The sequence below is a fragment of the Pteronotus mesoamericanus genome, unplaced genomic scaffold, assembly GCF_021234165.1.
Source record: "Pteronotus mesoamericanus isolate MK-2021 breed Mesoamerican mustached bat unplaced genomic scaffold, CSHL_Meso_final contig_84, whole genome shotgun sequence".
Lineage (NCBI taxonomy): Eukaryota > Metazoa > Chordata > Mammalia > Chiroptera > Mormoopidae > Pteronotus > Pteronotus mesoamericanus.
Genome location: NW_026555267.1, coordinates 7,534,586 through 7,550,497, shown reverse-complemented (window position 1 = coordinate 7,550,497; position 15,912 = coordinate 7,534,586). Strand labels below are relative to the sequence as shown.

The following is a 15,912-nucleotide window of genomic DNA, read 5'->3' as shown; positions in this document are numbered from 1 at the left end:
AAGTATTGATAATTTTACATGGTTCAACTTACTAATTATGGTATCTTGGGCAGGTATTAATCCCCATTCTAAAGTGCTTGTTCATTCAGTCATTCACTGATTCAACAAACATTTATAGAGCCGGAGGGCTATATAGTAGGCCCTGGAATATGATGATGATTCAGCCACAAGCTCTGCCTTTGAGTAGCTCACCCAGAGAGGGACAGAGAGACCTGCTGGTCAAAGAAGATGCCTCAGAGGAGGTGAGAAGACACCTTGGGAGCTGGTCTGGGAGGGTTAGCTTGAGGCTTTGAGAGCGTGTTGCAGAATGGCTCCTCAGCGAGCAACTGAAGGACAGGGCCTAGGTTTTATTCATTCTATGTCTTAACACCTGGCTAGTGTCTGGCACATAGGACATACTTGATAAATGGTCATTGAGGGAATGAATAAATGAATGACTTTAGCAAGATCGAATTCACACATAGAGAGCTGGCTGTCACCTGAATCATAGAATTTTAAAGATGGATCAACCCCACCAAGCTCAGTGACTTAAACTTCCCGCAGTCCAGGTGTTACTAAGGTAGAGTGGAGCAGGAGAGGTCAGCTCCATTGAAAGGAGGATTTTATTACTCAAATTAATTAGAATTGCTGGCCCGTGGTGAAAAAAAGCAGGACAGCTTTTAGTGGGTTTCGTTACTTTAAAGTTATCCACCTGCAGTACACCCCGTCATTGCCTGCACAGGGCAGACCGCTCCCCCGACCTCCACCCCTTGCTCTGCTATTTCCGAGGCCCACAGCTGGCTAGGGACAGGTTTCCTGACTCGTAGTCCAGTGTTCTTTCACTGTGCCCTGCTGAATTACAGTGTGGCTTCAGTCCTCACTGTCCATATGCAAACATATGTACATATGAAAAAGTATTGGCAGTTTTCGTATAAAGAGAAGGCATAAAGAGTTAACTCAGACTCTAATATTTGTTTCTGTGGAAAATTAGAGTTTGCTAGATAACTAATAAAAGTAACTTTTCTTATATGTTGGTTATCTATTGCTGTGTAACTGAAAAACACCCCTCAAATTTAGTGGCTTAAAATAACAGTGGTTTATTATTTCTCACTATTCTGTGGGTTAGAAATATACAGGGTTACCTGGGTGATTCTTCCACCCCTATGGCATGGGTTGGGGTTTCTTCCTCTACTGCATTCAGCTGGAGGTTGGTCTGGATAAAAAGGCTTCTCTTCCATGTGTGGGGCCTTGGGCTTCTCCAGATGGCCTCTCTTTGCACTTGGCTTTTTATTATTAACTAACTAGACTCACCCAAGTTTTTCTACACCAGGGCAGCTGGCTTTGCAAGTGAAAGCTGAAGCTGCCAGGTCTCTTAAAAACGAGTTGCAGCCCTTAGACAATGTTATTTCTGTCTTCTATTGACCAAAGTCAGGAGTCCAGCCAGGACTTAAGGGGAGGAAAATAGATTACAGCTCTCAAGTGACAGTGTGGACAGGAAGGAAGGGATTGATGGTGGGCATCGCCAGAAACCATCTACTAGTGCATGTGGCTATGTATAAAACAATTATACTGTATTTAATTTTTCTTTACAAAGTCTGCTCTGGTTTTTTAACATAATCAAGGAATAAGGCATTTTTATCTAAGTGAATTTTTCAGGCACATACTATTGTGTCTGTTTTATGGATGAGGAAACTGAAGCACAAGTCTCTTTTCAGCTAGTCTGAGTAGGGATTAGACCAGAATCCAGGGCCCAGGATCCCTGCCACAAATCCTGCTGCCTTAATACAATACAGAGGAAAGTTTTGGTATCCTTAATGTCTGTTTTGTCTGCTCATTCTTCCCTCGTATCATGTCAGTACTGGGTTGCTGGGGCCAACATTTCTATGTAAAGACCTCCAGCGATGACATGACATACTACATATGAAACATGCAAAGGGTGTATCTTGGTAGGTGTGGTTATTTCTACACATTTAGCAAGAATGGCTTTAAAAATAGAATGGAAAGTGAAGAGAAGAATTCCTTCATCAAAGTACTGAAGCATGTTTACTGCTTTTCAAGCTGCCAACTCTTCATGGCCCTGGAAAACACAGCACAGGTGAACAACTGCAGCCCACTCAAGGAGCCAAGGACAGTTTGGGAAGAAATAGAAACCAAAATACCAGCAGGTGAGTTAACATTGTATTGTTCTTTGTATCACCATGCCTTTAGATTCCCTATTGACCCTAATGTCACTTGATGATCTTTATATGCCTTAGTGACAAAGGGTCTGTGAGTGATGAAGAATAGTATCACAGGGACAGATCTTGGCAGGTTCTTTCTGTTAAGTGAGTAAAAAGAGCAGTGTAATGAAAACATAGGAGACATCAAAGGTAAAGCATCTGACAGGTTAATCAGAATAACTCATCAGTTGTCAAAAGCAAAGCACCTTGTCTTTCCAAAGCTGTCCAGATGGCTTTTCTTACAAAAGTAAATGCCAGGTATTCCATTTCCCAGCGCTCCATAAGCCAAACTATTTGGTTCAAAATAAGTGTCAATGACAGGAGGGCAGAAAGAAGGGATTGAACAATATCGCTGTTACCATGCAACCTTGATTTCCAGCTGGATCGATCAGTGAAGTGACATAGTTTCAGCACCAATCACTGGAAGGAGAGCATATGTGTACCCTGCACTGGGGGAGTTATTAAAGGATTGATAAATGTTTTTCAATATAGATTAACATGTCAGTGGCAGCATTTATCCACAGCTTTGAAATCAGTTCTGGAAAAAAAACTCCTCCCCTAGTGGTGATTGAGACTAATGACAAGAGTTTGCTGCTCTTTTTGTGTTGGTATATATGTACATTAGGAGAGACTCAAGGAAAATGCCCAGACATTTTAGTTTAGTGTATTTTACCTTTAGGAAGGGAATCACCGAAAAACCACCTAACTGACATCAGAAGGCTTAGCACTTATATCATTGATAGCAGCAGATAGGATGCCAGTATAAACCATTAGATGACAAAGCAAAAGCTGTGGTTGTGGCCTTCCCTGCCCAGCTCTACCTTCTTCTTCCAAAAGAACCAAAAAAAAAAAAAAAAAAGAAGAAGAAAGAAAGAAAAGAAAAGAAACCAAAGTTTAACATTTTGCTACCAATCCACCTAGTCGTTTTTCTATATGATTTTAAAAATAAAATTATATACATATATATCTTTATCAAAAATTAAATTTATTGAGATAGCATTGGTTAATATAAATTTATGATCTACAACTTTATACTACATGTATATATCTTGATTATATCCCGATTATATTATTTTAATTATAACATTATATCCTGATTTTTCACTTTAGATTAGAACATGAGCATTATCCCATGTTATCAAAAACACCCTTGTAATGTAAATTTATTTTGAAATTGTTGGATTCCCCCCATTATTGAATTTTAGGTTGTTTCATTACTTTTTCTGTTACGAATAGAGCCACACTGATCTGTCAGTAAAGCTTTTTCTACATTTCAGATTAGGTCCTTGATAGGTTCCCAGAAGCAAAGTTACTATAGTGGTCAAGGGTTTGGACATCTTAAAAATTCTTGATAGATATTGCCTAATTGCTCTTTAAAGAAGCTGATCAGTTCTGACTTTTCCAATGCAATAGTCTCTGCACTCTAGTCCAGTGGGAGAATAGGGCATTCCAGATAACAGGGAATTCATGTACATGACACAGATCACACATTTTCTAGAGTTAGTTTAAGAGGTGATAAAATATATATCATCATGGGCTATTTAGAGGAAAAGAGACTCCCTTATTTTGCAGGTGAGGAAACCTTGGTCCAGAGAGATTAAAGTTTGCCAGAGTCAGACAACCAATCACAGGTCAGGATCTAGAACCCAATGAAACTAGGCTAAAGACCTCTGAATGTCTTTAAGATCCCTGGTGCCTTAAGTCCATCTTTACAAATGTTAGTTATTGTGCTATCGCTGATATGCAGGTGGGCCTGTTACCAGAAAATTCTGATCAAAGGGCAGGAACAGTTACTGAATCATCACTAGTTCTCTGTGGCTTTGAGGGGTACAGGGGCCTCTGCAACAGTATAGGGACCAGGATTCTGTCTGGTGGAACTATTTCAATTGTGTGTTTCTTCTACTTATAAAAATTACCCAAGAGCACTTTTATTTTGAAATCTAACTTGAAAACTAAACAAAAACAAAAACAAAAAAAAACCCCTAGAGATCTTCTAACCCAATCCTTTAATTTCTTAGCCAGGGAAAGCTTAGGGGTGAGTCCAGTGCCCAAGCCAAAGTGACACAGCTGAACAGTGCACTCTTCACTTTGTCCAACCACCCAAAGGGACCTCCGTTGACATCCATCCCCATCCAGGGGTCTACCAGGTAAGGAGTCTCACTAGCTGAACATTGGGGAGCCTGGTGCCCTCTGGTGGCATGAAGGAGTCAGTGCAACTCCAGAAACGGCTCAGAGAACAAGACCGTCATCTGGGTGAGCTGGTATGTCAAGAACTTGAGCAAACTGACATGTTTGTATCTACCCTGCTCCCCTCCCCCTCCAAAAAACCTGTACAATTTAGGATCAACATGGAATCTGTGCCTTCTGAAATACACAATGCAAAGTCAAGAAAGAATGAAGATGTTGGGAAGCTACACTTAAAATGGAGAAGTGAGTATAAAGTCATGGGTTCTGTTGGACAAAATGAAATTTAAAGAATATGTCTAATCTGGCTGTTATCTCTAAATACACAGCCTGTGTTGCACTCATTTTTTTCTTCTCTTAGATCATTCCATTTCAAAAACAAGGGCTTTCTGATTACTAACTGCAGAAGACAAATGCTTTTTTTATTCCTAAGCCATATAAAAAATATTTCTTTTTTTAAAAAGGGCTTTTTAAAAATTTAATTAATTTATTTTTAGAGAGATGGGAAGGGACAGAGAAAGAGAGGATGAGGAACATTGATGTACAAGAGATACATCGACCCACACTAGGGAGCTGGCCCACAACCCAGGCATGTACCCTGACTGGGAATAGAGCTGGTGACCCTTTGGTTCACAGGCTGGCATCCAGTCGACTAAGCCACACCAGCCAGGGCAGAAATATTTCTATTATGTATTAATATAATATAACAAGTATAGTAAAAATATACTATATAGGTATTTAATATATGTACCATTATTAAAGTAGAAAGCATCACTTTGACATATCCTGTGGGCATTAGCCTTTTGTATCAGTTTTATCTTGTAAGCTTAAAGGATACTATGTCCACTTTTTTTTTTTTAAGATTTTTAAAATTTATTTTTAGAGAGAGGGGAAGGGAGGGAGAAAGGGAGGGAAAGAAACATCAATGTGTGTTTGCCTTTTGCGTACTCCCTACTGGGGACCTGGCCTGCAACCCAGGCATGTGCCCTGCCTGGGAATAGAACCAGCAACCCTTTAGTTCACAAAGTGGCACTCAATCCACTGAGCAACACCAGCCAGTACTCCATGGTATTTTTGTTTTGTTTTGTTTTAACACTAATGTTAAGTGACATTAGCAAAAGTATAGAATATTTGAATGAAAACACAGACATATATATATATGCATACTCCCAAAATATGAACTCATCATGGCCTAGAAAGGCTAAACAAACTCAAATCGAGTCTTGTAGAATCCCTACAGACTTCATATGTCCCTCTGTTTTAACATCTTCACAGCAAGTAGGTCCCTCTACAAGTTCTCTGCTGCCTGGGATTCAGCAATAAGGACTGTAACTAACTGAAATTCTTTTGCCCTGTCCTCACTCCGTCATCAGTTCTCTCTTCCCCTCCCCTTCAAACAAAATAGGGTAAGCTGAGGGTGATACAATTCTTAAAAAAGGCACTTATTGTGACAGTATGAACTATGAAAGTATTATATAGATCTCTGAGAATCAAAACTTTCAGCTTTCATTTCCTATGTTCACAGTGCTGTTTTAACTATGACTTTCTCTTGTACCCAGTGGAGGTGAAAGAAATGGCAGAGAAAGCAGCTACTGGGCAGCTGGCTCTGCCTCCTTGGCATCCGCAGAGTAATCTGGCTTTAGAGAATGAGGCTGAAAATGAGCCTGATCCCTTGCGGAAGCCCCCAGTTATGGACCCTGACAATGTGATGTGGCAGCGTGTTGTAGAGTATCCCAGGAAAAATGATGAGCCAGGAGAAAATGACAAATGTGACAAAACAGACAACAGCGACCGTGATAATGACCAGCATGGCAGTCGGTGTGGGCCTGGAAGTTTCACCAGTAAGTTCAGTTGAAGGAATTGCAATAGGTGAACTCTACCAAGTAATCAGCTCTCAAAAATATGTAAATTTCTTGGAATAGTTCCTTTGCTTGGTCTCCTCTCCTTCTCTCCTGAATTCCATGGGAAAGGAGGATATCCCTTTGACCCCACTGTCCTTTCTGCAAGTAAAGAAACCCAGAGATTCATGAGATTTTCTATTGCTGGAGCCGACCCATTTTCTCAAATAAAGTAAAAAAATTCCCATGCACTGAACCTGGTACTGGGTGTAACCTAGCAAGGAATTGAACCTTCCTTACCTGAGAGCAGCGGTGGACAGCCTCTCCCTACTGCTCATTTCTTTGCATTGCATTTTAAGCTGGAAAAATTTTACTGACTCCTAGAGAGTCTACACCTGAGGAACCTTTGGCTATCATCGCTTTATAGATTTGCAGGTTAAAACTGAAGCCTGTGTACTTCCACCTGGGAGCTTGCTTACAGTCAAGGCATGCGATATTATTTCACAGTTGTTTGCAGGTCAAAGATAGGCACATCTAAAATCATTTATTTTAGGTAGAAAACCTGTTGGCCTAGGTTTCGTTGGTGTTTAAAATCTGTTCCTTGTCAAGTTTCACTCTTGACTGGGTGAACAAAAGGGTAGGTGAACAAAAGGGTAGGTGATCTGGGGCTGCATGTTGTGGCCAGGCGAAACTAAGTCTCCACTCCCTAGACCAAAGCTGACCTGGCCCCCTGGGCCATGGCGACCCTCGGCAGAATACACATGCACCTCTTCTCTCTCTCTGCCCTTCGCCCTTCCATGCTCTCTTAACACCACTGAATGACCATGGCCCTGTTTGTGTTATAATCTTTAGGTATCAGGCACCTGTGTGCCACAAAAAGTGAGCAACCAGAGTGTAATGAAGTCTTTCAAGCAAGTTCTGAAGCATCTGTGGTCATTGAGAAGTCTTGCAGCGTGAGTAGTATGTTCTGGAGAGCCAAGTTGAACCCGAGGACCTAATAAAGTGGAACTGGGTTGTTGTTACGCATTATGACATTGAAATGATATCTGCAGTGCTTTCTTTTGTTGTTGGAGTATGTGTCCTCATGTCTTTGACATGAATGAAGAAGGCTTTACCTCCCTGCCTATTACTTTTTGAATCAGTTGAACACAAAGCATTGTGTATTTTGGAGGCTGAGGGCAGCACAGACAAGCATCAGATTCAGCTCTGGCTCTTGAGCTTCCCATCTAATTTGATAGACAAGACCAGCTCTCAAAGTACAGCATGAGGTTAGAGCCCAAAGCTGGTGATCGGAGAAGGAAAAGCAAGGCCAGGATTGTGATGAGAGGTCCCTTACCTGGAAGTCCTCTGAAGCCCAAATTCAGCTCTTAACTCAGTGGAGGGAATATGTTCCTGCCTGACAACTGAGCCTCAGCAGGATCTGTGAGGTTCAGTCATTTTCTAGCGTTATCATTGAGGTTACAGCTTTGCTGCAGGGGTTTAACACATCCTTGAAACCTGCAGCTGGGTCACAGTCCAGCCAGACTGAGGAACCAGAAATTTTTATCATCATTGACATGGGGCCACAATCACTTAAAGAATATAACTAGCAATCAAGAATGAAACAGTATGAAAATAAAATTTTGATAACATTTTAGGTCTTTCAAAGAACACACTATTGTATTTTATCATTGCACATAAACCACTCACAGGATAATTTATTTCTTCTATCATGTGATGACTAGAAGGATGTGCCATATATTTTTTTTAAGATTTTATTTATTTTTTAGAGAGAGGGAAAGGGAAGGAGAAAAAGGATGATCAGTTGCCTCTTGTGCGCCCCCAACCAGGAAACTGGCCCACAACCCAGGCGTGGGCCCTGACAGAGATGCGAACTGGTGACCTTTTGGTTTGTAGGCCAGTGCTCAAGGCCCTGAGCCACACCAGCCAGGGCAAGATGTGCTGTATTAGGCAGACTGGTTTACTAGAGAAACAAGTCTGTCAGGAAAGTGGTGAAGGTATGGGAGGCCAGGCTCGTCTGAGAAGTTTCAATTTGACATGAGAGGACTAGCAACTGCTAAGTGCCCAGGAAGAGGAAGTGAGTGGCAAATGCAGTGTCCAAGGAAGTCAACTATAAAAACTCTGCAAAGGGATGATTGAAGGTGAGGAAAGGAGCCAGTTGTCTGTCATGTGGGGATCAGGACCTGAACATATGGAAATAAGCAAAAAAGGAAGAGGTGGAGTGGAGATGCTGAAGAAATAACTGTTAATGTTAAAATTTTTCATTTTTATTTTTACTATTGAGATTGCTATTTTAAAAATCTTTATCCTTCACTTGCCTTTAAACTGTAACAACACCCAAGGGATTCCCCACTTCTGAGCAGCCTCAGCCTTCTCCCATGGAGGACGATGCCAATACATGGACTGTGTTACCTTCATAGCTCACTCTGGGGAAGGAGAACAGAGGCAGGTGTGCAAGCAGGCAGGAAGGACCAGCTCAAAGAGTATCACCCTGACTGCTGGGTTATTTTATTTTATTTTATTTTATTTTATTTTATTTATTGATTTTAGAGAGAGAAAAAAGGAGAGAGAGACACTGATCTGTTGCTCCACTTAATTATGCATGTGGTGATTGAATCTTGTATGTGCCCTGATGGGGGATTAAACCCGCAACCTCGGTGTATCAGGTTGACGCTCTACCCAACTGATCACCCAGTCAGAGCCTTAGATAATCACATTTTTGACACTACATCCAACTGCGAAGGGATTTCTTTATGAAGAACACCAATTTAAAAGTGATTTCCTGCATTACTAATAGGATCAGTCCGAGCAATCAACTTGTTCACCAGAGTCTTCTGAGGACATAACAGATGAATTTTTAACTCCAGACAACGAACATTTCTACTCCTCGACTGCTCAAGAAGACTTAGCTCTCGAGGTAAAAATTTACATTTCAGAGTAAGGTACATTTTAAGCTTTCTCCAGTGCCTTATTTCTTTTAAATTATTTTTACTGAGGAAAAATAGCCTACACATAAAATTACATAATGTCGATTTAATCAGTGTTTTCATGACCTTTGAAAAAAGATCTGAAAAGTAAGACTTTTGAGAGCAGAGGGATCAAATGTAATTTCTCCCAAATTTGTGATTTTTGCATTTATTTGTACAGCACTTTTTACTTTTTTTTTTAAGCTTTTTTTTTCCATTTTACCTAATTTATAGATCATTTCTGGGGACAGAGAAGATCTGCTATTATTCTTTCTTTTTGTTTTTTAATCAAACCTCTTCTGAGGATACCTTTAATGATTTTAGAGAGAGAGGAAGGGAGAGAAAGAGAAGTATCAATTGGTTGCCTCCCAGATGCTACCCAGCCAGGGACAAAACCTGCAAGCCTGGTATGTGCTCTGACTAGGAATTGAATCCATGACCTTTTGGTACATGGGAGCCAGGTCCTGCTATTATTCTTCTGTGTGAAGAAGAACTGGTGATCCACAGATGTGGGGAATTAGCCATGGTCTACCAAGCTTTAGTGAGCGGTTGGAGAGCCAGGATTAGAGCCAAGGGTTCAGCAGCAAATATGAAGCTGTCCAGTACACCAGGCTTTCTTGGGAATCTCCCTAGCTTTTGCAAATACCTATTTGTACAGAATATTTTTATTTATAAAGTGAAACTCATTGGATTCCCTTATTTACTTATATAATTTCTACCTTACCTCCCCACTAATCTGCCACCTTTTTTGGATCTTTTATTACCAGTATGGAAGGTGGGGTAGAGGAAAGGGAAGATCATACATGTCAATTATAACATTTGATGGATAAGAATTTAGTGATACATCAAAAAGCATCACTTCTACTTGTCTATACTTTTGAAAACTCAGAGCAGTTTTCTATTATTCTTTAACAATTCTCGATTTTACTGTGAGCAGACTGTGACCTTATAAAAATTTTAATAAAAAAATATAAAGTATGTATACATTAATATATACACATATAAAAAGTATAACTCAGAAAAAAAATACAAATCTTAATTGTTTAGCTCATGAACTTTCACAAACTGAACACATTCATGTGACCAGCACTCAGCTCAAGAAACAGAACATTATCGGTTCCAGAAAAGACCTACTTTGTGCCCCCTCCCCATCATTGCCTCCCCTCAAACCAGTGTTCTGAATTCTTATCCCATGAAGTAACTTTGCAGTCTGGGCCATTTTCCAGCTCTTTGGCTCTTCTGATAAAGCTTCCAGGAATCAAAACATCTTTGTTGGAAGGTTGGGGGAGGAGGGTATAATGATGAAGGGAATGGTCACATAATTCCTCCTTAAAATGGAAGGTGGGGGAGTCGTTGAGAAGTAATATATAATACAAATAAGTACTTAGTGTCTGCAAAGCAGGCTTGTTATTTTTCTGTAAAAGATGCAGGAATCTTACAAAGATTTTCAAGGTTTAAGAACAGCAGGAAATTCCCTCTCAACCTTTTGATGATATGTCTGCCTTCATTGAACCTCCTTTCTCTCTTTTGTAGACCTCAAGTCCTATAGAAGAAGATTTTGAAGAAATAGAAGATGCATTTGCCCAACATCAAGGCTCTGGTAATAAGCCATTAGGGCAGATTCCTTTGAGAATCACTTACCTTCACTTTGTGTCAGAACACAGATGTTTAGAGCTGGAGAGGTCTTTAGAGATAATCTCCTCCAGTCTTTAGATATACAGATGAGAAATCCTAGCTCATTGATTTCCCCTCATTAGAATAAATCTCATGCTCCTGAACAGCCTCAAGACGTCCATACATCTTGTCATTTATACCTCCCCCGGAGTTCTTATGTCTTGTGTTGTGGTTGTTGCTTCTTTTTTTTTCCTCTAGTCTTTCATAAGAGTTCAGGCTCCTTCATGGAACATATTAGTTTTTTAGTTATCTTTGCCGAGCTGACCCAAGGGGTTTGCCCAAGGCCACGCAGCTAGTTATTCACACAACAAAAACTAGAAGTAGGTTTAAGTCCTTCTTGACCCCAAAAGGCAGAGTTTCACCATCATTTTCCTTTCCTTGAGAAGAGTTAATAACAGCCAATAGTGCACAGTTAGCATAACATCCTTCCCTTGGGAGGCCTTAGGTTCTCTATAGCTTAGCCATTGCTTTCGGTTACATAGGAAGTTAACCTTGGATCAGCAGCCAGGGTTTGGCACAGGACAAGATATAAGTAAACCACTGATTCTGATACAGACATTTTAAAAATTGTATACTTTTGCTCTTTTAAGGTGTGCAACCATATATTCTAAAACCAGAGTCAACCAATCCACGTAGCTGTCCACAGTCATGTCTCAACACTCTTAACCCAGCCTTGCAGGGTGGGCTTGGGTCCGGAACTCACACACTCTTCCTCCTGCTGCACATGCCAGTGTCCACCTCTAACCTGATCCAGTCCCAATCACAGTTGGGAGCATTTTAAGGAGCTCTGAGCTTTTAGATGAACAGTTAAATTGTCAGAATAATATGCATTATAAGCCCCCAGACCTAGGTCTTGGGCCACACACTTCTTTCTGTGGAGCCTCTGCCCCTGATTGCTTCCTGGGTGAGCCTGGCCTGTACTTGGCTGCTTTGCGTGTGTTTAGAAGAAGCTCGAGTGGCGTAGAGGAGTTGTGGGGCAGACAGGTCAGAAAACCTGGGCTAGTTTGATCCAAACATCTGCAGTACATGAAGAAACCTCTGATTTCTACTTTCATTCTTTCAGCCCTTCCCTTCCCCCTTTTCCACTAGAGCTCTGATACACCTGCTGTACACCAGGTGATGAAATGGGTAACAGTTGGACACATGCTGGATTCCAAGCCCAGTTCTGCCACTGATTTCTTTCCCTGCATAACCTTGGGCAACTCACGTCACTCCAGGGCCCTACTTTCCCCTTGTATAAAGGAAAGGAAATGGTCAGATTCTAAATTCTCATTAGAGTTCCCCTCCTGCTCTAAATTGTGCTTATTAGGAATTAATTTATGCTTTCTAGGTATTTGAAAGAGGGTCACAAGAAGAAAAACCCCAATGCATCTTCACTGGTGGGGTTTCAGAGCTCCTTGGTACCTGCTAAAGGGGGCATTGTTCTTGTGGGCCCCCTCATTGCCCACCAGACTGCATGAACCTCAGGAATGGCAGGGGGATCGTGAGCATGTGCTAACAGGGCGGGCTGCTCTGTCCCCCTCTCTGTAAACCCCAGCAGTACAGTGATGGGAAGGAGCAGGGATACTGGCCCTGTCTGCCCAGAGGACTGCACAGTGTCTCACTGAGATTTGGGGTGGGCTAACTTAAGACATTAGATGCCAAGGAAAACAGAAGATAGTGAATTAGCTTTTTAGTACTCAAGACCGCACCCCCACTCCTTAAGTGATATTTGATGGCCAAGAGGCACAGTTAGCACTCTGAGAAACCCCAGCTAATGGCCTCTTCTATTTGGAATCTTGAGTGAACAAGCAGCTCTTGGTTTCAACGCCCCCTGGTGTCTGTTGACCGGAACCAGGTCAGTTTGCCTTCCTGACAAGACAAAACAACATTTGTCTCCAGAAATAACTGTGGTTATAACTGGAAGGCCAGTAAAATGGCTTGATTGTATTCTGAGTGTCAGAGTTCTCCCCTCTGAGCAAGGAAAATAAACTTTCAGAGCAAAAACCTCTTCTCAGCACTCAATCCAAACCCAATTAGGGAACGCTTTTGTTTATCAAGATTATTTCTCATTCTGGATAAGTCCAAGGGAAATTGAAGGGAATGAAAATAATAATCTGAGTTGGCCAAAATTCTGTTAAAAAGTGCATTTACTTTATTCTTTCAGGTGAAAGAATGGTCCAGACTGGAAAAAACATTGGAAAGAATGCTGAAGTTTTGACCAGGTCTCAATTCCAACCTCTACAAAGGTAATGTGCTATTATTTTATTCATAACCTCAGACTCATAGAAGTAATGTTAATTGATGACAATGCCCCATATTTGTATATTCCTCATCTTAAAATGTATTAGCCACCATGGTCTAAAACTTAGCTTTGGCAGCTTAGCTTTGCTAGGACTTGTTTAGCTGAATTGTGAGGGGTCATGAAAGGCAGTCATTATCTGTATTCAGATTTTGACTGTCTTTCTATCCATGTGACATTGCTCAAGTCTCAATCCTTTTCTTCTGTTTCCCTATTTGTAAAATAGGAATAAGAATCCTTTTTGAGAATGTTGACATAGAGATTAAAAGTAATAATATAACTCCTGGGCATTTAGACCAAAGAAATGAAGACTTATGTTCACAAAAATACATATGTGAAAGTTATAGCTACTTTTTTTGTTGTTGCCAAAAGCTGGAAACCCAGGTTTTATCTGACAAGTGAATTATTTTAACAGGCTGAGATACATCCATACCATGAAATATTCTTCTGCAATAAAAAAGAATGAACTATTTGTCTTTCATTTTTAAACTTCACTTTAATTTATTTTTTACTTTTATTTTATTTTTTCTTATATGTGCCCTAACTGGGGATTGAACACACAATGCTGGCATACATATAGGGATGATGCTCTAACTAAGTGGGCTACCTGGCCAGGGCGGGCTGGCTGGCTGGCTGGCTGCTTTATTTATTTATTTATTTATTTATTTATTTACTTACTTACTTATTTATTTGTATTGATTTTAGAGAGAGGAAGTGGGGGAGAGAGCGAGAGAAACACTGATTTGTTGTTCCACTTATTTATACCTTCATTGGTTGATACTTGTATGTGCCCTGATCAGGGATCGAACCACAACCTTGGCATATGGGGGTGACACTCTAACCAAATGAGCTACCTGACCATGAAAAAGAATGAACTGTTGACACATATGACAAGCTGGACAAATCTCTGTTAGCGATCATTGGTTACAATACTGCCACTGTGCAAAGCTGGATAAATCTCTAGAGAATCCTGCTGAGTGGCGAAAGCAATCCCAGCAAGTTATTTACTACATGATTTCACTTACATAACATTTTTGAAATGATAAAATTAGAGAAATAGAGAACAAATGAGTTATTTCTAGGAGTTAAGGAAGAGATAGGGAGTGGGCAGAAAGTAAACAGGGCTATAAAAGGGCAACATGAGGGATCCTTGTGGCGGTAGAAATGTCTCTATCTTGACTGTATCATTGTCCATATCTTGGTTGTGATACTGTCCTGTAAATTTACAAGATGTTTCCATTGAGGGAAACTAGGTAAAGTGTGTTTCTTAAAACTCCATGGTAATATACAATTATCTTATAGCAAAAAATTTAATTAAAAACCTAATAATAGATGTAAATAACATTTAACTTACTTTTGCCCACTCTGGGCTTCAGCCTTCTTTTCTATAATAATTATAGTTACTATTTCCTGTGCAGCTACTATATGCCAGATACTTTGTTTTGTCAAATTTAATTCATATAACAATCCTCTGAGGTACCTACTGTTATTTCCATTTTGCCAATAAGGAAAGCAAAGTTTAGAGAGTTTAAGTATTTTTTCTAAGGTTGAACAGTTAGTAAGTGGCCATATCAGTGAGGAGAGGCTAGGTTATGCTACATAACAATCGCCAGGTTTTAGTGGCTTAAAACAGTGGAAGTTTTTTTTTGCTTATGCTCCATGTCCATCATGGGATGGCCAGGAGGGGTCTGTGCCGTATTGCCTTCTATCAGAGATGCCAGCTGAGAATAGGCTTCTTCTCTGTGCTTTCATAATTGCTGAGGTGGCAAAAGGGGACATGGTGAATTGTGCACTGTCCTTTAAAGTTTCTTCCCAAGAGTTGCATCGCTTTTACTTAATTTCACTGGTTAAAACAAATCATATGGCTATTTAGGTAAATTAGGAGGGCTAAAAAGTGCTGTCCTACTGTGTGCTTGGAAGGAGAAACAAATATTTTAGTGAACAGAATTAGTCACAACTCACATGCAAAGCCTATACTCTTTCCTGTTTATTATTGGCCGCACGGGGTTACTGCAAAAATTAAAAATGTGAAAACATGGAAGGATTTAGCATGGGATCTGGCTTATGGTTTGTGTTCAACAAGTATTGAAATTAAATACTAAGAACTGGTTAAAGTAGAAACAGGTCAAGTTTGTCTTCACTATTTCTTTCTGGCCGTTTTTTGGCGCAAGCCTCCCTTGGCCTCTCCTGATACTCTGTGTCAGGAAGATGTCTCACCTGGTCAGGCCCTTTGGCGGTTCCTCTTGCTCCAGCCTCCATCGCCAGGAAAGTTCGGTGTTCCATTGACTTCCTCTGGAACTTGCTCACTGCCCCATAGCATCAACAGCTGATTTCAGGTGGGCTGATCCTTAGAGAGTATTTATTCAGTCTCTTAAGAGGAAACTGAGGCACAGAGCAAGGCCCAGACATGCCTGAGAACATATAGCTAGTTGGTAGCAGAGCAAGGACCAGAACCCACGCTTTCTTCCTCTGCGCTTGGTGCCCTTCCTGCTGCTTCTCACGCTGGTCCCTTGTACCAATTTAGTGCACTCAGCTGACAGGAAATTCATATAATTTTCTCACTTGCTCTCTTATAGTGAACAAGGTGAACAAGAGGAGACCTTAACGGAGTCACCAGAAGAACCAAAAGGGAAAGACATGTATGGCCACTGAAGGGTTGCCTAAGGATACTGTGTAAAGTTTTGGTTTGAGGGGAATAGTATTTCCTTGTCTGTAAGAATCTACAGTTTTCCCATCTTGTGTGAGACTGTTTCCTCTTTCACCAGGAAGAT

The 15,912-nt window shown here is 40.6% G+C and overlaps 1 protein-coding gene across 1 annotated transcript in view; it reads left to right on the top strand.

Annotated features, from left to right (window-relative positions):
• Positions 1–15,912, top strand: part of TEX14 (testis expressed 14, intercellular bridge forming factor) — a 74,721-nt gene that overhangs the window by 30,623 nt on the left and 28,186 nt on the right. The window contains exons 14-22 of the mRNA XM_054585483.1: positions 2,038–2,144; positions 4,217–4,345; positions 4,540–4,628; positions 5,942–6,223; positions 7,073–7,173; positions 9,018–9,137; positions 10,720–10,786; positions 13,007–13,088; positions 15,718–15,780. Coding sequence (XP_054441458.1) covers positions 2,038–2,144; positions 4,217–4,345; positions 4,540–4,628; positions 5,942–6,223; positions 7,073–7,173; positions 9,018–9,137; positions 10,720–10,786; positions 13,007–13,088; positions 15,718–15,780 — 1,040 coding nt within the window. The remainder of the gene's footprint in view (positions 1–2,037; positions 2,145–4,216; positions 4,346–4,539; positions 4,629–5,941; positions 6,224–7,072; positions 7,174–9,017; positions 9,138–10,719; positions 10,787–13,006; positions 13,089–15,717; positions 15,781–15,912) is intronic.